This window comes from Heptranchias perlo, chromosome 33, assembly GCF_035084215.1.
Source record: "Heptranchias perlo isolate sHepPer1 chromosome 33, sHepPer1.hap1, whole genome shotgun sequence".
NCBI classification, from domain to species: Eukaryota; Metazoa; Chordata; class Chondrichthyes; order Hexanchiformes; family Hexanchidae; genus Heptranchias; species Heptranchias perlo.
In genome coordinates, this window is record NC_090357.1 from 31451675 (window position 1) to 31472715 (window position 21041).

At 46.3% G+C, this 21041-nt stretch overlaps 1 protein-coding gene across 1 annotated transcript in view; it reads right to left on the reverse strand.

Moving 5' to 3' along the window:
* The window catches only part of prdm10 (PR domain containing 10), a 170125-nt gene that overhangs the window by 99653 nt on the left and 49431 nt on the right, over window positions 1-21041 (reverse strand). The window contains exons 10-12 of the mRNA XM_067970795.1: window positions 10579-10696; window positions 6397-6505; window positions 65-235 (exon numbers count right to left, since the gene is read on the reverse strand). Of these exons, the coding sequence (XP_067826896.1) occupies window positions 65-235; window positions 6397-6505; window positions 10579-10696 (398 nt within the window). The remainder of the gene's footprint in view (window positions 1-64; window positions 236-6396; window positions 6506-10578; window positions 10697-21041) is intronic.

Sequence of the window (21041 nt, forward strand, 5' to 3'; positions counted from 1 at the left end):
ATTGTCTACAATTCATGCAAATGTAACAGTTTCCCAAGAGCCTATTGTCGATGCTGGGGGTTACCCGTATCCGTTTGTTGCGTCTCACTTCCTCCCCGGGGCCCGTGTTATTAGCAATACTGGAATCATTTTCTGGTTGCTCAGAGACAATTGTGGAGTCCTCCTCTTGATCCATTCCATTGGCTACAGGCTCTTCCCCTTCTTCGAAGTGACGCTTCACAGCAAACTGCAACACCTGTCAGAATAGAACAAAACAGGAACTGAATCTACACATCAATCAGTCCCCCACCATCGGTGCTACCCGCAGAAGCCAGTGGGAAAAAAGGCTGGCAGCAAATAAGTCACTGCGTCAGTGATTTACCTCAGTTATTTATTTAAAAAAAACCTACCACTTACACCCAACCCTCTCCACATAATTGGTCGTCACTGCTGTACTGAAATCAGTGGCCAGATTAACAATATTTAAAACCAAGACACACCATGTAACCTGCTAAGGAATTCTTTAAGGTGTATAAAATGCTTCAGGCAAGCTCTGTCCTGAAACCTCGACTGCTGCACTGTCACGCTGGCTATTAGATGTGCTTGTGCTGCAGCTGTAAAAACTTTATCAGTGCGATTTAATTTTTGATCTTTGTTCCGATTATTGTAAAAAGCCACAGCTCTGCATCGCTTAAATAAATTACACAGAGCATGAAAATGCCACATTTGCTGATTGCACTCCTAATCGTGGGGTCCGATAGTTGTTCCTTAAATGGTTATAAGTTCACATATTGTGGATCAAACAAGATATACAACCAGCAGATTCAGATCAATGCCGATCCCTTATGGAGATTTTTGAAGCAGAAATTGCGGTTTCTCTTACCTAAATTTACTGACCCTGTCTGCACCCTTCCACTAAACCATCTGGAGAAAGCATCTTAAAATATGGGTGTGTGAATAAATTTGTAGATCGGTATATAATGTACAGATCTAATCCTTCAATGTATCCAGATATTTCACTCGAAATACTTGCACTCGAGTTGGGAAGGATGTCACAACTCAAATAATTGGAACGGGTTTCCTGCAGCATTTATAGATTTTGTTTTAAAATATCTCCAGGTACAGATGAGCGAGCCGTTCAGCCCATCTAGCTTATTATTCTGTAGAAGCCCACAGTCCCCACCCATCATAACATTTGACTGCCTCTTGAATGTTTCAGAGGTTACGCCTCCACTAATGTACACAGACCATCCCAGGTATCCATCACCCTAAGCATGAAATGCTTCTCAACATTAGTCCTAAACTTGCCTTTCACTAGTTTGTCCTCAAATCATTATTTAACTTAAAAATAGACACTGGATTAAGCTGTTCTCGTCCATTTGTCATTTTATAAATTCCTCTCTCATTTATCTCCTTTCAAGAGTTTTTCTACCCTTTCTTCACAACTCAATCCTCTGACACTAAGAATTGGCCTTGTCGCTGCCCTCTCCATTGCTAGATATTTCCATTCTGCCTCAGTGACTGAGCTTAATGCAGTAATGAAAGTGGGGGCTGACCACATCATTATCCAGCATCAGCACCAATGCCTCAGACTTGTACTCAACTGATTTTGCAATATAGCTTGGAATTCCCTTTGATTTATTAGATTCATAGAATGGTTACAGCAAAGAAGGTGGCCATTCGGCCCGTCAAGCCTGGGCCGGCTCTCTGCAAAAGCAATCCAGTTAGTCCCACTCCCCCGCCCTTTCCCTGTAGCCCTACAGTTTCTTCCCTTTAAGTACTTATCTAATTTCCTTTTTGAAAGCCATGATTGAATCTGCCTCCACCACCCCCTCGGGCAGTGCATTCCAGATCCTAACCACTCGCTGTGTAAAAACGTTCTTCCTCATGTCACCTTTGGTTCTTTTGCCAATCACCTTAAATCGATGTCCTCTGGTTCTTGACCCTTCCGCCAATGGGAACAGTTTCTCTCTATCTACTCTGTCTAGACCCTTCGTGATTTTAAATACCTCCATCAAATCTCCTCTCAATCTTCTCTGTTCCAAGGAGAACAACCCCAGCTTCTCCAGTCAATCCACGTAACTGAAGTCCCTCATCCCTGGAATCATTCTAGTAAATCTTTTCTGCACCCTCTCTAAGGCCTTCACATCCTTCCAGAACTGGACACAATACTCCAGCTGTGGCCGAACCAGTGCTTTATAAAGGTTCATCATGACTTCCTTACTTTTATACTCTATGCCTCTATTTATAAAGCCCAGGATCCCGCATGCTTTTTTAACTGCTTTCTCAACCTGCCCTGCCACCTTCACCGATTTGTGCACATATACCCCCAGATCTCTACGTTCCTGTACCCTTTTTAGAATTGTGCCCTCTAGTTTTTATTGCCTCTCCTCGTTCTTCCTACCGAAATGTATAATTTCTCTGTGTTAAACTTCATCTGCCACGTGTCCATCCTTATTTGATTTCATTTGGCTTATTAAACCATTTTGGTTCACATTTCTGTATCGACACTTACCTGTCCTGCATGTTCAGTGGTACATTCTTCAAAACATTCCACTTATTATCAACTAAAGGTTTTCTTCATCCTACTCCTGCCCCCATTCATCCGTTTAAGTCCATCCCTCATTGCCTTGAAGTTGGCCCTTTTATTACCGTATATCTGAGTATTGCTTTGTGGTATTGGTGTATCTGAGATCATGTTAAATTTAATCATGTTATGGGATGGCACCCTACTTCCCTATGAGTCACTGACCATTACCAATAGATGCATGAACAATATTACAGTAAAAGGGCAATTGCAACAGAGAGCCGCCACAAGTAGTTTTCTCTAAAAGTTCAATCTCCACACATAAATAGGAGAGTGCCATTACGTCATGGGGACAAAAGCACCAAGGGACACTCTCCCAACTGGATGGGTACATGGGACTGGGATGTTATAGCTATTACTGAAACATGGCTAAGGGAAGGGCGGGACTGGCAGCTCAATGTTCCAGGGTACAGATGCTATAGGAAAGATAGAGCAGGAGGCAAGAGAGGAGGAGGAGTTGCGTTCTTGATTAGGGAGAACATCACGGCAGTAGTGAGAGGGGATATATCCGAGGGTTCGCCCACTGAGTCTATATGGGTAGAAATGAAAAATAAGAAGGGAGAGATCACTTTGATAGGATTGTACTACAGACCCCCAAATAGTCAATGGGAAATTGAGGAGCAAATATGTAAGGAGATTACAAACAGCTGCAAGAAAAATAGGGTGGTAATAGTAGGGGACTTTAACTTTCCCAACATTGACTGGGACAGCCATAGCATTAGGGGCTTGGATGGAGAGAAATTTGTTGAGTGTATTCAGGAGGAATTTCTCATTCAGTATGTGGATGGCCCGACAAGAGAGGGGGCAAAACTTGACCTCCTCTTGGGAAATAAGGAAGGGCAGGTGACAGAAGTGTTAGTGAGGGATCACTTTGGGACCAGTGGTCATAATTCCATTAGTTTTAAGATAGCTATGAAGAATGATAGGTCTGGCCCAAAAGTTAAAATTCTAAATTGGGGAAAGGCCAATTTTGATGGTATTAGACAGGAACTTTCAGAAGTTGATTGGGAGAGTCTGTTGGCAGGCAAAGGGACGTCTGGTAAATGGGAGGCTTTCAAAAGTGTGTTAACCAGGGTTCAGGGTAAGCACATTCCTTATAAAGTGAAGGGCAAGGCTGGTAGAAGTAGGGAACCTTGGATGACTCGGGAGATTGAGGCCCTAGTCAAAAAGAAGAAGGAGGCATATGACATGCATAGGCAGCTGGGATCAAGTGGATCCCTTGAAGAGTATAGAGATTGCCGGAGTAGAGTTAAGAGAGAAATCAGGAGGGCAAAAAGGGGACATGAGATTGCTTTGGCAGATAAGGCAAAGGAGAATCCAAAGAGCTTCGACAAATACATAAAGGGCAAAAGAGTAACTAGGGAGAGAGTAGGGCCTCTTAAGGATCAACAAGGTCATCTATGTGCGGAACCACAAGAGATGGGTGAGATCCTGAATAAATATTTCACATCGGTATTTACGGTTGAGAAATGCATGGATGTTAGGGAACTTGGGGAAATAAATAGAGATGTCTTGAGGAATGTACATATTACAGAGAGGGAGGTGCTGGAAGTCTTAACGCGCATCAAGGTAGATAAATCTCCGGGGCCTGATGAAATGTATCCCAGGACATTATGGGAGGTTAGGGAGGAAATTGCAGGTGCCCTGGCAGAGATATTTGAATCATCGACAGCTACAGGTGAGGTGCCTGAAGATTGGAGGGTAGCAAATGTTGTGCCTTTGTTTAAGAAGGGCGGCAGGGAAAAGCCTGGGAACTACAGACCAGTGAGCCTGACATCTGTAGTGGGTAAGTTGTGAGAGGGTATTCTGAGAGACAGGATCTACAGGCATTTGGAGAGGCAGGGACTGATTAGGAACAGTCAGCATGGTTTTGTGAGAGGAAAATCATGTCTCACGAATTTGATTGAGTTTTTTGAAGGGGTAACCAAGAAGATAGATGAGGGCTGTGCAGTAGACGTGGTCTACATGGACTTCAGCAAAGCCTTTGACAAGGTACCGCATGGTAGGTTGTTACATAAGGTTAAATCTCATGGGATCCAAGGTGAGGTAGCCAATTGGATACAAAATTGGCTTGACGACAGAAGACAGAGGGTGGTTGTAGAGGGTTGTTTTTCAAACTGGAGGCCTGTGTCCAGCGGTGTGCCTCAGGGATCGGTGCTGGGTCCGCTGTTATTTGTTATTTATATTAATGATTTGGATGAGAATTTAGGAGGCATGGTTAGTAAGTTTGCAGATGACACCAAGATTGGTGGCATTGTGGACAGTGAAGGAGGTTATCTAGGATTGCAACGGGACCTTGATAAATTGGGCCAGTGGGCCGATGAATGGCAGATGGAGTTTAATTTTGATAAATGTGAGGTGATGCATTTTGGTCGATCAAATCGGGCCAGGACCTACTCCGTTAATGGTAGGGCGTTGGGGAGAGTTATAGAACAAAGAGATCCAGGAGTACAGGTTCATAGCTCCTTGAAAGTGGAGTCACAGGTGGATAGGGTGGTGAAGAAGGCATTCGGCATGCTTGGTTTCATTGGTCAGAACATTGAATACAGGAGTTGGGATGTCTTGTTGAAGTTGTACAAGACATTAGTTAGGCCACACTTGGAATACTGTGTACAGTTCTGGTCACCCTATTATAGAAAGGATATTATTAAACTAGAAAGAGTGCAGAAAAGATTGACTAGGATGCTACCGGGACTTGATGGTTTGACTTATAGGGAGAGGTTAGATAGACTGGGACTTTTTTCCCTGGAGAGTAGGAGGTTAAGGGGTGATCTTATAGAAGTCTATAAAATAATGAGGGGCATAGATAAGGTGGATAGTCAAAATCTTTTCCCAAAGGTAGGGGAGTCTATAACGAGGGGGCATAGATTTAAGGTGAGAGGGGAGAGATACAAAAGGGTCCAGAGGGGCAATTTTTTCACTCAAAGGGTGGTGAGTGTCTGGAACGAGCTGCCAGAGGCAGTAGTAGAGGCGGGTACAATTTTGTCTTTTAAAAAGCATTTGGGCAGTTCCATGGGTAAGATGGGTATAGAGGGATATGGGCCAAGTGCAGGCAATTGGGACTAGCTTAGTGGTATAAACTGGGTGACATGGACATGTTGGGCCGAAGGGCCTGTTTCCATGTTGTAACTTCTATGATTCTATGATTCTATAATCCCCAGGCAGCCAGGTGATCCTCCCTCACTCTAAGGCATTTTTCTGGGCCCCCCATAGTTTTCGAACCAGAGGAAACAGCACTGAGACGCACAGATCCTGTTCTCACCCAGTGACTCTCGTGCACACTTCCACTCGGGACTGCTGGTTGGCAATCAGGAATGGGAACCAAGGCCAATTCTCCCTTCCCCCAACTCATGGGTGCGGAGGATGATTTTATTTTGTCCCAATCGCAGCCCTAGCTGAATTAATCCACCTCAGCACAGACCATGGATCGGGCTTGAAACCTTACTGATCTGTATGTCTCAGATAAACACTTGTTAAATTCACTGAAGCAACATAATCCGTTAGTGTAATGTTTCTTGCTCTCATTGCTGCCTCTGCCAGGCGGAAGCTGAAAGCCTGCTTCAGATTGAGGCCATGACAACTTACCATCCATAAAGAGAGGGAGTTGCAGGATTTTCCCCTCAAAGATCATGGCCATTCTTAACAGTATGCTCAGTATGTAGAGATAGAACTTGTTTGAAAGAATCAAGTCATTTTCATAGTACATTGAATTACATGGTGTTGTAGAGTTAAATAATGTCATTTTGTTCATTACAGCTGCTGCTGTCTTTGTGCAGATTTATTATTTCAGAAGATTTAACAGGAGGTTCTGTCTAAGTGACCAGTCTCACCTCACTCTGATCCGTAGCTGAATCTTGTGGGATAAACTTTGGTGGACGGCCTGGCCGCCTCCCTGGGCCAAATCGCCTCCTGCCTCGGCCACGACCTCTGCTCTTTGACCTGTCAGAGATCAGGTACGATTAGACATTTGATAAAGTGAAACACCATCTGGAAAAAGCAGCATCCAGTGACAGGTACGTGCAGGAAAATGGCAAACTCCACAGCTCCAGGGAGAAAAGCCCCAACTTCTCAACTCTCCTGTCATAACTGTAACCCCTCAACCCTGGTAATGTTCTAGTGAATCTATGGTGCAGCTTTCCCATTGCTTTTGTATCCTTTCTCGAGTAGGGTATGGTAGGGCAATATGGCCCTGGACTAGCAACCCAAAAGTCATGAGTTCAAATCCCACCATTTGGAAACAAAGATTTGTAGGTAAAACAGTAAATGAGCAATGGGAGGTCTTCAAGGAGGAGATAGTTCGGGTACAGATTAAACACATTCCCATGAGGGGAAAGGAAGGGCACCAAAGCTAGAGCTCCCTGGATGACGAAAGATATAGAGATTAAAATTCAAACAGGAAAAGGAGGCTCATGATAAATGTCAGGTTCATAATACAGTAGAGAACCAAGCTAAATACAGAAAGTACAGAGAACTGAAAAGGGAAATAAGAGGGGCAAAGAGAGTGCATGAAAATAGATTGGCGGGTAACATAAAAGGGAACTCAAAATTCTTTTATAAACATATAAAGAGTAATAGGATAGTCGAAGGAAGCCAATTAAGCAGCAAAAATGAAAGCCCATGGGATTAAAGGGACAGTGGATAAGAAATTGGCTAAGAGACAGAGTAGTGGTGAACGGTTATTTTTCAGACTGGAAGGGAAGTATACAGTGGTGCCCCCAGGGGTCGGTTTTAGGACCACTGCTCTTTTTGATATATGTTATGTTCAAAATTACGAAGGGTTTTGAGAGTAAATAAGGAGAAACTGTTTCCACTGGCAGGAGGGTACAAGATTTAAGATAACTGGTAAAAGAACCAGAGGGGAGATGAGGAGAATTTTTTTATGATGATGGAATGTACTGCCTGACAGGGCGGTGGAAGCAAATTCAATGGTAACTGTCAAAAGGGAATTGGATAAAGGAGGAATGTGCTGGGCTATGGGGAATGAGCAGGGGAGTGGGACTAATCGGATAACTCTTTCAAAGAGCTGGCATAGGCACGATGGACCGAATGGCCTCCTTCTGTACTATATAATTCTATGATTCATAGTAGGTAGTGAAATTAAATTCGACCAAACTAGCATGTTAGAGAAACCCAACTGGAAAGGAAGGGAAGCTGTCACCCTGACCCAGTCTGGCCTACAGGTAACTAGTCCCACTCTACATGGCTGACTCTTAATGACCTCTGATATGGGTTAGGAAACCCATCAACATTTTCTCAGGGCAACTGCTGTCGCTCACATCCCAAGGACGAATAAAATTGGGTGAACAATACACGGTTTCAGCAATAGAAAGGAAAATATAACAGGGAGAGGCTGTGTGGGTTGAGCTAAGGAATGAAATTGGACCTTGAACTCTGAAAAGGATTCCCTATATCGACCACCAAATTGTCTCAACTGTCTGCAGGTTTCCTCTTCAATTTCTTTGAGATGTGCAGAAATAATTGGACAGAAATAATGGGGACTTGAACTATCCCAAGTTGGTTTGGGGAACACATCGGAGGGGGTTTAAATGATTCATAGAATGCATTTTGTAGGTCAGCACATAATAAGTCCTTCATGGAAAGATGAAATACTGGACTTGGTTCTGGATAAAGAGCTGGAGCAGATCAACATGAAGGCAGGAGAAAGATTAGAGCTGCGCAATCAGAATATAATTAGCTTTAATGTTAAAAACAGAGTCAGCAACTGTCGAGTGATTGGAGAGGAGCAAACTACAGAGAGATAAAAGAGGACAAACTGGAAGGAAAAGTTAACTGAAAAACAGCACAGTAACAGAAGGTTAAAGTGGGAGATTCGTACACCACAGTCTAGGAACATTTCAGGGTCATGGTTTTATGGATGAACAGTCAGATTAGGCTGAATTTAAAAGCTGAAGAAGCAGATAACAAAACTATAGCTAGTGCCACAAAAAATCTTGAGAAATATTGCAATGTACAAATAAAAACAAAAAGAGGTGCAAAGGGAGCTAATCAGGAGTGAGAGAAAAACATGCAGCCAACAGAAAAGGAAAGGGCACAAAAAGAATCTATTAAAGAGGTTATAGGCCACTCAAAAATAAAATAATGGTAGAAAATGAAATGGCAGAGATATTTAATGAATACTTTACTTCACTATTTATAGAGGAGAGGAAGTAGAAGGACAACAAATAGATATGTGCATTAAGAAAATGAATCTTAAGGGCCTGAGAGCCCCAACAATTGGTAACTATCCAGGAGCAGATGGTATGCACCCCAGGTGAGTGAGGAAGTAGTGGAGAGACTAATGAATTTTTAAAATTCATCAGAGATGGGAGCTGCGGTATCTGGAGGGTGGGAAATGTTCCACCTCTATTCAAGAGAGTGGCAAGAGAAGTGAAAGATAATAATGAAAAAGTTATTTATTTAAAACATTAAAAAAAACAAGGGATGGAGTGGGGCCACTGTAAGTGACAACCGTAGCTGCACAGGCTGCAAAAATGCTCAATAAGTTTTTTTTTAAATCAAGGAGACAGGTAACTTATTTGATCTGGAAAGGGAACTAGAGGGTGTTTGGGGTAAGTTGTGACACTATCCACATTACTGCCAGCCCAGTTGCCAAACAGCTGTGCAAACTGGAGGTGAATAAATCTCAGGGGCCGGATAAGATGCATTCGAGGATTCTAAAGGAAATAAGGGAGGAAATTGCAGGAACTCTGGTACATATCATCCAGAAGTCACTCAATATTAGAGAGGTATGCAGGGACTGGGAAAAGGCAGATGTTACTCCTTTATTTTGATAAAAGATAGCGAGGGGTGCAGAGAGCGCCCGACGGGCGGGGGGGGCGCAGCCAGCGCCCGATGGGCGGGGGGCGCGGAGAGCGCCCGGCGGGCGGGGAGCGCGCCCAGCCCCCGACGGGCAGGGGGGCGCGGCCAGCCCCCGACGGGCAGGGGGGCGCGGCCAGCCCCCGACGGGCAGGGGGGCGCGGCCAGCCCCCGACGGGCAGGGGGGCGCGGCCAGCCCCCGACGGGCAGGGGGGCGCGGCCAGCCCCCGACGGGCAGGGGGGCGCGGCCAGCCCCCGACGGGCAGGGGGGCGCGGCCAGCCCCCGACGGGCAGGGGGGCGCGGCCAGCCCCCGACGGGCAGGGGGGCGCGGCCAGCCCCCGACGGGCAGGGGGGCGCGGCCAGCCCCCGACGGGCAGGGGGGCGCGGCCAGCCCCCGACGGGCAGGGGGGCGCGGCCAGCCCCCGACGGGCAGGGGGGCGCGGCCAGCCCCCGACGGGCAGGGGGGCGCGGCCAGCCCCCGACGGGCAGGGGGGCGCGGCCAGCCCCCGACGGGCAGGGGGGCGCGGCCAGCCCCCGACGGGCAGGGGGGCGCGGCCAGCCCCCGACGGGCAGGGGGGCGCGGCCAGCCCCCGACGGGCAGGGGGGCGCGGCCAGCCCCCGACGGGCAGGGGGGCGCGGCCAGCCCCCGACGGGCAGGGGGGCGCGGCCAGCCCCCGACGGGCAGGGGGGCGCGGCCAGCCCCCGACGGGCAGGGGGGCGCGGCCAGCCCCCGACGGGCAGGGGGGCGCGGCCAGCCCCCGACGGGCAGGGGGGCGCGGCCAGCCCCCGACGGGCAGGGGGGCGCGGCCAGCCCCCGACGGGCAGGGGGGCGCGGCCAGCCCCCGACGGGCAGGGGGGCGCGGCCAGCCCCCGACGGGCAGGGGGGCGCGGCCAGCCCCCGACGGGCAGGGGGCGCGGAGAGAGCCCGACGGGCAGAGGGGCGCGGAGAGAGCCCGACGGGCAGAGGGGCGCAGAGAGAGCCCGACGGGCAGAGGGGCGCAGAGAGAGCCCGACGGGCAGAGGGGCGCAGAGAGAGCCCGACGGGCAGAGGGGCGCAGAGAGAGCCCGACGGGCAGAGGGGTGCAGAGAGAGCCCGACGGGCAGAGGGGTGCAGAGAGAGCCCGACGGGCAGAGGGGTGCAGAGAGAGCCAGAGAGGAGCGGCTGCGATGGCTCTATATGTATTGGTGGCTGTACCTGCTATAGAAGTCTAGCTTCTCGTCATGCATGTTCAGATGTTGCTGGAGCTGCTCGGAGCTGGTGAACCGACGGTTACACTCGTAGCAAGGCCAGTTCCTTTCCTGGTCTCGTAGAACTGAGGAACAAACAGAAAACATGTAAGTGACTGTCCACAAGAAAAATGCATTAATATTCTGCCTTAATGTGGACATCAAATCTCATTTTTAAGAGGAAATGTCATTTTATTGGCCACCATTTTTTTAAATTAAAAAGCATCTGCTATCTTAAAAAACAGACTCACAGAGCAAACACTGTGGTCTACACTGACCACGATGCCGAGGCAAGGTCCCACAAACAGCAATGAGATAATGACCAGATAATCTGTTTTTGGTGAAGGATAAATGCTGGCCAGAACACCGGAGAGAACTCCCTGCTCTTCTTCAAATAGTACCATGGGATCTTTTACATCCTCAACAGGCAGGTACGATCTCAGTTTAACATCTCATCAAACAATGCAGCACTCCTTCAGTAGCGCATTAACACCAATTGCCAGGAGGTGCCATGGTGCTAATTAAGCAGGGACTTCCAAAGAGAGTCCTGCTTTTTCTAGGCTATCCTTGAAACTGTTCCTAGGTTTTGCTACTGCTCTGGCAATTCCTCAACTTGCCCAGCAAAGATACCCTTCCCATCAAAGTTAAAGGCAAAAAGTACTTCGATGTGCATTTGAAGTGCCGTAACCTACAGGGCTACGGACCAAGTGCTAGAAAGTGGGATTAAGCTGGATAGCTCTTTTTCGGCCGGCATGGACACGAGGGGCTGAATGGCCTCCTTCTGTGCCCTAACTTTCTATGATTCAAACAGTGGTTGCTGCAGTTGGGAACAATGCTAGACACAACCATGCAGTTCTGCATAACAATGTCAGAGGCTATGATCTTGGTCTGGAGTCCAAGATATGGGCTGCTGCCCACAGCAAGCTGTACATGTTCCTTTATACAAAGCATCCTGTCATTCTTCAAGACTGGTCGATCTCTGAAATCTGACTATCTTTCATGGAGGACCATACCTGTGACTGAATCCCACTCAGTGATTGTAGGGGGAAGACTGATAACGGACAAGGGGTTAAAAAGGTCTTGGATCCCAACACATATTGACCTGGAAAAAGTGCAAGCTCAGCATCTCTCTCAAATTCCCCTTCTAAGTCGGGCTATATCAATATCTCTGAGGGAGGCGCTGCCAGACAATAGGTTGTCGAGGAGAACCATTTCCATCCGCCACTGTGGGGAACTGAGAGTATTGAGCTCGGTTCATTTACAGACCCTTTCCTGGTAGTTTTGGGGGCCCATCCAGTTCCTTGCTGAGAGACATATTCCATTCGGTTTTACACTGTATTTGGCTGGTGAAATGGGCGGACACATGGCAGATGTGGACAGGTCCCAAAAGGTGGCAGTACAGGTAGATACAGTTGTAAAGAAGGCATACGGAATGCTCTCCGTTATTAGCCAAGGTATAGAATACAAAAGCAGGGATGTAATGATGGAACTGTAGAAAACACTGGTGAGGCCCAGCTGGAGTATTGTGCGCAGTTCTGGTCACCACATTACAGGAAGGATGTAATTGCTCTGGAGAGAGTGCAGAGAAGATTTACAAGAATGTTGCCAGGGCTTGAAAATTGCAGCTACGAGGAGAGATTGGATAGGCTGGGGTTGTTTTCCTTGGAGCAGAGGAGCCTGAGGGGTGACTTGATTGAGGTGTACAAAATTATGAGGGGCCCAGATAGAGTAGACAGGAAGTACCTGTTTCCCCTAGCGGAGAGTTCAAGAACTAGAGGACGTAGATTTAAGCTGATTGGCGGAAGGATTAGAGGGGACATGAGGAAAAACTTTTTTACCCAGAGGGTGGTGGGTGTATGGAATTTGCTGCCCGAATTGGTGGTAGAGGGAGGGACCCTCAGCTCTTTTAAAAAGTACCTGGACCTGCACCTAAAGTGCTGTAAGCTGCAGGGCTACGGGCCAGGTGCTGGAAGGTGGGATTGGAATGAGCACCTGGTTGTTCTTCGAGCCGGCGCGGACTCGATGGGCCGAATGGCCCCCTTCTGTGCTGTATCTTTTCTATGGTTCCCTGGTCCTCGATGAAATTTAATGCAGAAAAATACGATATATTTCGGTAGGAAGAACGAGGAGAGGCATATAAACTAGAGGACACAATTCTAAAAGGGGTACAGGAACAGAGAGATCTGAAGGTATATGTGCACAAATCGTTGAAGGTGGCAGGGCAGGTCGAGAAAGCGGTTAAAAAAGCATACGGGATCCTGGGCTTTATAAATAGAGGCATAGAGTACAAAAGCAAGGAAGTCATGATGAACCTTTATAAACTGGAGTACTGTGTCCAGTTCTGGGCACCGCACTCTAGGAAAGATGTGAAGGCCTTGGAGAGGGTGCAGAAAAGATTTACTGGAGATGAGGAAATTTAGTTACGTGGATAGACTGGAGAAGCTGGGATTGTTCTCCTTGGAACAGAGAAGGTTGAGAGGAGATTTGATAGAGGTGTTCAAAATCATGAAGCGTCTCGACAGAGTAGATAGAGAGAAACTGTTCCCATCAGCAGAAGGGTCATGAATCAGAGGTCACAGATTTAAGGTGATTGGCAAAAGAACCAAAGGTGATATGAGGAAAAACCTTTTTTTTTACACTGGTTATAGAGTCATAGAGTCATAGAAGTTTACAACATGGAAACAGGCCCTTCGGCCCAACATGTCCATGTCGCCCAGTTTATACCACTAAGCTAGTCCCAATTGCCTGCACTTGGCCCATATCCCTCTATACCCATCGAACTGCCCAAATGCTTTTTAAAAGACAAAATTGTCCCCACCTCTACAACTGCCTCTGGCAGCTCGTTCCAGACACTCACCACCCTTTGAGTGAAAAAATTGCCCCTCTGGACCCTTTTGTATCTCTCCCCTCTCACCTTAAATCTATGCCCCCTTGTTATAGACTCCCCTACCTTTGGGAAAAGATTTTGACTATCTACCTTATCTATGCCCCTCATTATTTTATAGATTTCTATAAGATCACCCCTAAACCTCCTACTCTCCAGGGAAAAAAGTCCCAGTCCATCTAACCTCTCCCTATAAGTCAAACCATCAAGTCCCGGTAGCATCCTAGTCAATCTTTTCTGCACTCTTTCTAGTTTAATAATATCCTTTCTATAATAGGGTGACCAGAACTGTACACAGTATTCCAAGTGTGGCCTTACTAATGTCTTGTACAACTTCAACAAGACATCCCAACTCCTGTATTCAATGTTCTGACCAATGAAACCAAGCATGCTGAATGCCTTCTTCACCACCCTATCCACCTGTGACTCCACTTTCAAGGAGCTATGAACCTGTACTCCTAGATCTCTTTGTTCTATAACTCTCCCCAACGCCCTACCATTAACGGAGTGGGTCCTGGTCCGATTCGATCTACCAAAATGGTTAGTGGTTATGATCTGGAACGCACTGCCCGAGGGGGTGGTGGAGGCAGATTCGGTCATGGCCTTCAAAAGGGAACTGGATAAGTACTTGAAAGGAAAAAAATTTGCAGGGGAGGGAGAGTGGGAGCAACTGGATTGCTCTTGAATAGAGCCGGCATGGACTCGATGGGCCGAATGGCCTCCTTACATGCTGTCACCTTTCTATGATTCTATGATTGTGGTTACTCTGAAAGACAACTGGTACAGCCTGGAACCAAGGAAGCCTCGGTATACATTTCTGAATGGCCAGAATTTGCCTGTCTGGGGAGTCTGTGACAAGATCATTGCCGTTGTGCTAACCCATGAGTTTTCTCCGTCGGCTTGTGCCTCGCCTCCGAGGGTGCTCAGCTCCACGCCATGCCTGTGAGTACTCAGCAATGTCCAGAGAGCAGCGCAAGCTACTGAGATCAGCCACTCCTGACACAGCTGGCTATCTTCCTTATGCCTTTTTTGCTATTTGATTTTGACCTCACTGATACGGGACATGGAACTGGGTCAATGCTTACCTTTCATCTCTGGGGCCTTACTTCTGCCCAGACCCAGGAGATGAAAGGCTTTATTCACTGGCTGCAATGGCGCAGTGTGAAAATGAGTTTGAGCAGTCCTAATCCAGTTTCTATTAGGCATAGGCCTGCTGCATTAAACTGTCTCTAATTTGGCATTAATTGGCACACTCATTCAGAGGCTGCAGGATGGCTAAAATCACACACTTTTAAAGCACAGGAGGCCATTCAGCCCATCTGTGCCAGCTCTCTCAAAGAATTATCCATACTTCATCCCATTCGCCTGCCCTTTCCCCATGCCCTATTAACTTTTTTTTACTTGTTTTAAAAGCTATTATGGAGTCTGTTTTCCCCCCACCCCCTACTGCTCCTCGTCAGGTATTCCATATTTTAATAACCCTCTGCATAAAATAATTCTGCTAACCTCTCCCTTCATTCTTTTGGTGGTGATCCTAAATTTATGCCCTGCAGTTACCAAGTCACTGACCAGTGGAAATATCTTTTCCCTATTTATGTTATCAAAACCTCCCCATAATTTTGAACACTTCTATCAGATCTCCTCTTCACCTTCTTTGTTTTAATCGATAAGATCCCCAGTTTCTCTCGTCTTTCCTCATAACTAAAGCCGATCATTCCTGGGATCACTTTACTGAGTATCCTCTGTCCCCTATCCATGGTCTTGACATCCTTTCTAAAGTAAGGAGCCCAAAGCTGGACACAATATTCTAACTGCAGACTAACCAATGATTTGTATAGGCTTAGTGTTACTCCTTTGGTTTTATACTCTATATCCTTCTTGATAAACCTGGGGATCCTATATTCTCATTTTTAAACAAAAGCTCACGCTCCCTATTTTGCCAATATCGATATTGTGCCTCAATACCCAAGCCCAGATCATTTATATATATATATGTATTAAGAGTAACTGTCCCAGTGACCCCTGGGGAAAACATTGTTTACATTCCTCCATTCGTGAAAAACATCTGTAACCGTTACTCTCCATTTCCTGTCCTTTAACCAACTGCCCATCACTCCCTTTAAGATTGCATGCTTTAATTTTGAACGTGTCAAGCAACTCCTTATCAAATGATGCATTAGGAGGTGATTTTCTCAAGTTAGGGCTCCAGAGCACCGTAGAGGCAGAGTTGAGGCAGCTTTACCCTGCATCTGGCTGTGCTACACCCGACTTGGGAGAGCTTGATGCCAACACTGCGTGCCTGAAATGGGAAGAGTTCTAGTCTCCACCATCTTGAGCTTACAATTTCTTTTTGAAAACGATTGAAATATTGGGTCAGGTGTTCTTCATGGAGCATTTGGAGAATCCAAGAAAAATGGATCTGGTAGCAGTATCGTGTTCTGCCAATGAGGATTTTATGCATCAATTGTGCTCATCAGCAATGTGCTGTTGCCAAATAACCTGAACAGAGCCCTGTTTGTTGCTGAGTCTGTAATCAGACCAATAACCTTGTCATGGTCCTGTCCTAATAAAGATAGCACCCTTTCTGTTAGGATCAGATCAGCCATGATCTTATTGAATGGCGGAGCAGGCTCGAGGGGCCGATTGGCCTACTCCTGCTCCTATTTCTTATGTTCTTATGTTGATTCTTATAGAATCATAGAATCATAGAAGTTACAACATGGAAACAGGCCCTTCGGCCCAACATGTCCATGTCGCCCAGTTTATACCACTAAGCTAGTCCCAATTGCCTGCACTTGGCCCATATCCCTCTATACCCATCTTACCCATGTAACTGTCCAAATGCTTTTTAAAAGACAAAATTGTACCCGCCTCTACTACTGCCTCTGGCAGCTCGTTCCAGACACTCACCACCCTTTGAGTGAAAAAATTGCCCCTCTGGACCCTTTTGTATCTCTCCCCTCTCACCTTAAATCTGTGCCCCCTCGTTATAGACTCCCCTACCTTTGGGAAAAGATTTTGACTATCCACCTTATCTATGCCCCTCATTATTTTATAGACTTCTATAAGATCACCCCTTAACCTCCTACTCTCCAGGGAAAAAAGTCCCAGTCTGTCTAACCTCTCCCTGTAAGTCAAACCATCAAGTCCCGGTAGCATCCTAGTAAATCTTTTCTGCACTCTTTCTAGTTTAAGAATATCCTTTCTATAATAGGGTGACCAGAACTGTACACAGTACTCCAAGTGTGGCCTCACCAATGCCCTGTACAACTTCAACAAGACATCCCAACTCCTGCATTCAATGTTCTGACCAATGAAACCAAGCATGCCGAATGCCTTCTTCACCACCCTATCCACCTGTGACTCCACTTTCAAGGAGCTATGAATCTGAACTCCCAGATCTCTTTGTTCTATAACTCTCCCCAACGCCCTACCATTAACGGAGTAGGTCCTGGCCCGATTCGATCTACCAAAATGCATCACCTCACATTTATCTAAATTAAACTCCATCTGCCATTCATCGGCCCACTGGCCCAATTGATCAAGATCCCGTTGCAATCCCAGATAACCTTCTTCACTGTCCACAATGCCACCAATCTTGGTGTCATCTGCAAACTTACTAACCATGCCTCCTAAATTCTCATCCAAATCATTAATATAAATAACAAATAACAGCGGACCCAGCACCGATCCCTGAGGCACACCGCTGGACACAGGCATCCAGTTTGAAAAACAACCCTCGACAACCACCCTCTGTCTTCTGTCGTCAAGCCAATTTTGTATCCAATTGGCTACCTCACCTTGGATCCCATGAGATTTAACCTTATGTAACAACCTACCATGCGGTACCTTGTCAAATGCTTTGCTGAAGTCCATGTAGACCACGTCTACTGCACAGCCCTCATCTATCTTCTTGGTTACCCCTTCAAAAAACTCAATCAAATTCGTGAGACATGATTTTCCTCTCACAAAACCATGCTGACTGTTCCTAATTAGTCCCTGCCTCTCCAAATGCCTGTAGATCCTGTCCCTCAGAATACCCTCTAACAACTTACCCACTACAGATGTCAGGCTCACTGGTCTGTAGTTCCCAGGCTTTTCCCTGCCGCCCTTCTTAAACAAAGGCACAACATTTGCTACCCTCCAATCTTCAGGCACATCACCTGTAGCGGTGGATGATTCAAATATCTCTGCTAGGGGACCCGCAATTTCCTCCCTAACCTCCCATAACGTCCTGGGATACATTTCATCAGGTCCCGGAGATTTATCTACCTTGATGCGCGTTAAGACTTCCAGCACCTCCCTCTCTGTAATATGTACACTCCTCAAGACATCTCTATTTATTTCCCCAAGTTCCCTAACATTCATGCCTTTCTCAACCGTAAATACCGATGTGAAATATTCATTCAGGATCTCACCCATCTCTTGTGGTTCCGCACATAGATGACCTTGTTGATCCTTAAGAGGCCCTACTCTCTCCCTAGTTACCCTTTTGCCCTTTATGTATTTGTAGAAGCTCTTTGGATTCACCTTTGCCTGATCTGCCAAAGCAATCTCATGTCCCCTTTTTGCCCTCCTGATTTCTCTCTTAACTCTACTCCGGCAATCTCTATACTCTTCAAGGGATCCACTTGATCCCAGCTGCCTATGCATGTCATATGCCTCCTTCTTCTTTTTGACTAGTTGCTCAATCTCCCGAGTCATCCAAGGTTCCCTACTTCTACCAGCCTTGCCCTTCACTTTATAAGGAATGTGCTTACCCTGAACCCTGGTTAACACACTTTTGAAAGCCTCCCACTTACCAGACGTCCCTTTGCCTGCCAACAGACTCTCCCAATCAACTTCTGAAAGTTCCTGTCTAATACCATCAAAATTGGCCTTTCCCCAATTTAGAATTTTAACTTTTGGGCCAGACCTATCCTTCTCCATAGCTATCTTAAAACTAATGGAATTATGATCACTTGTCCCAAAGTGATCCCTCACCAACACTTCTGTCACCTGCCCTTCCTTATTTCCCAAGAGGAGGTCAAGTTTTGCCCCCTCTCTTGTCGGGCCATCCACATACTGAATGAGAAATTCCTCCTGAATACACTCAACAAATTTCTCTCCATCCAAGCCCCTAATGCTATGGCTGTCCCAGTCAATGTTGGGAAAGTTAAAGTCCCCTACTATTACCACCCTATTTTTCTTGCAGCTGTCTGTAATCTCCTTACATATTTGCTCCTCAATTTCCCGTTGACTATTTGGGTGTCTGTGGTACAATCCTATCAAAGTGATCTCTCCCTTCTTATTTTTCAGTTCTACCCATATAGACTCAGTGGGCGAACCCTCGGATATATCCCCTCTCACTACTGCCGTGATGTTCTCCCTAATCAAGAACGCAACTCCCCCTCCTCTCTTACCTCCTGCTCTATCTTTCCTATAGCATCTGTACCCTGGAACATTGAGCTGCCAGTCCTGCCCCTCCCTTATCCATGTTTCAGTCATAGCTATAACATCCCAGTCCCATGTACCCATCCATGCCCTGAGCTCATCTGCCTTGCCCATCAGACTTCTTGCATTGAAATAAATGCAGTTTAATCTAGACTTCCCTTGGTCTTTGCCCTGCTTTCTCAGACCATCTGTCCGGTCATGTTCTGTACACTCTCCCTTACTGCCTTTTGTTTCTGTCACCATTTTATTTCCCACTGACTTCCTGCATCGGTTCCCAACCCCCTTATGGAGATTTGTCGACCCATGTTGACAGATGATTTTCCCAAGAAAACCCTAGAAGAAAAAAGACTTGCTAGTTAGGAACATGAAAGGTTGCAAGGACTTTCCTGAAGAGAAATGCTTCTTCCAATTTTTGAACAAGAAATGCAACATGAGGAAGAGAACACAAGCTTTTTTTCAGCTGTGGAAAAGCTAACCGATGCTATGGCACAGGTCCTGGGGCTTTTGCCACATGGGGTCAGGAGACCATACTTGTCCCAGCCACAAAATACTTCAAAGTTTTTTTTTATATGCCTTCTAAACATGTGGCTTCCCCAGAACCATCAAGCTAGACTATAATCCTACAGTATGTGGAGGATGCTTAGTAAAAACAAAATGGTATCTGGAGGTAGAAGCAATGCTGATTTTCAGGGTCAGATATATTGGCTCCTTTCATGACCTTTGACACCAGAGGGTGTCCTCTTATAGATTTCCAGGGGAAGGAAAATCAAAAAGCAAAAATCAGAGTAGATTGAACAAACCCTGCAAATAAGAGGAGGATTGTTGGCACATCTCAGTTTATAGCTTTAAATTGGCTGCTCTGGCATGACAAAGTATTAGGAGGAGTATGCACATGGTGAGTTTCGTACTTGGAGGAGAATGATCAAAGTCAAGATTCACTGGCTGCCAGGAGCGCATCGATCACTGAAGCCAGGCAATGCTCATCACAGTCTCCTATAGGAGCTGAGCCATCCATGGACGATCCCGAGGGGAACTCTGTCAGAATTAAATGTTCTTGGTTCGTGGAGGGAGAGAGAGAGGCTGAAAGACCTTTGGATCCAACAGATCCAATATTTGAACTTCAATTGGCTGAACAACCTCGCCTCCTCCTTAACCTATCTTCAGTTCTTCCTTTCCGTGTCCAATACAGAGTCTGACGGTCTCACTCCATGGGACGAAAGAAACAAAATCTGAGTAATGTGATTAGTATACTGGCTTATTAAGGATTTATCTCATTACACTGGCAAAGTGGGAGTGGATTTAAGATAGTAAAATGGGCTGCGTCGCAAATCTTAAGGTGCTGGACAGGACATGAAATTAGCTGAAGACTGGGAACTAAATAGAATCATTGAATTATACAGCACAGGAGGAGGCCATTCGGCCCATCATGCCTGTGTCAGACTTTGAAAGAGCTATCCAATTAGTCACACTCCCCTATTCCTTCCCAATAGCCGTGCAAATTTTCCCTTTCTGTTACCATATGGGAGTTTATTACAGACCATCAAATTATGTGGAACATAAGAACATAAGAAATAGGAGCAGGAGTAGGCCAATCGGCCCCTCGAGCCTGCTCCGCCATTCAATAAGATCATGGCTGATCTGATCCGAACCTCAAATCTAAATTCATGTCCAATTTCCTGCCCGCTCCCCGTAACCCCTAATTCCCTTTACTTCTAGGAAACTGTCTATTTCTGTTTTAAATTTATTTAATGATGTAGCTTAAGGATAAGATTTGTAAGCAATTTACAGAAGTTTGCAGGACCAACAGTAATAACGGGAAACTTCAACCATCCTACGGTAGACTGGGATAGGTCAAAGATTTGTGGTAGAATGTGGAGAGGTTCGTCAAATACATCCATCAGGAAGGATTCAGTGCTCGATCTGGTTCCACGTACCACGGACTGCAGCGGTTCAAGAAGGCAGCTCACCACCACCTTCTCAAGGGCAATTAGAGATGGGCAATAAATGCTGGCCTTGCCAGCGACGCCCTCATCCCATGAATGAATAAAAAAGGTAATGAAACAGAACCAGTAATTGACCAGAAGTTAAGAGAACACTAGGGAAATAATTACCAT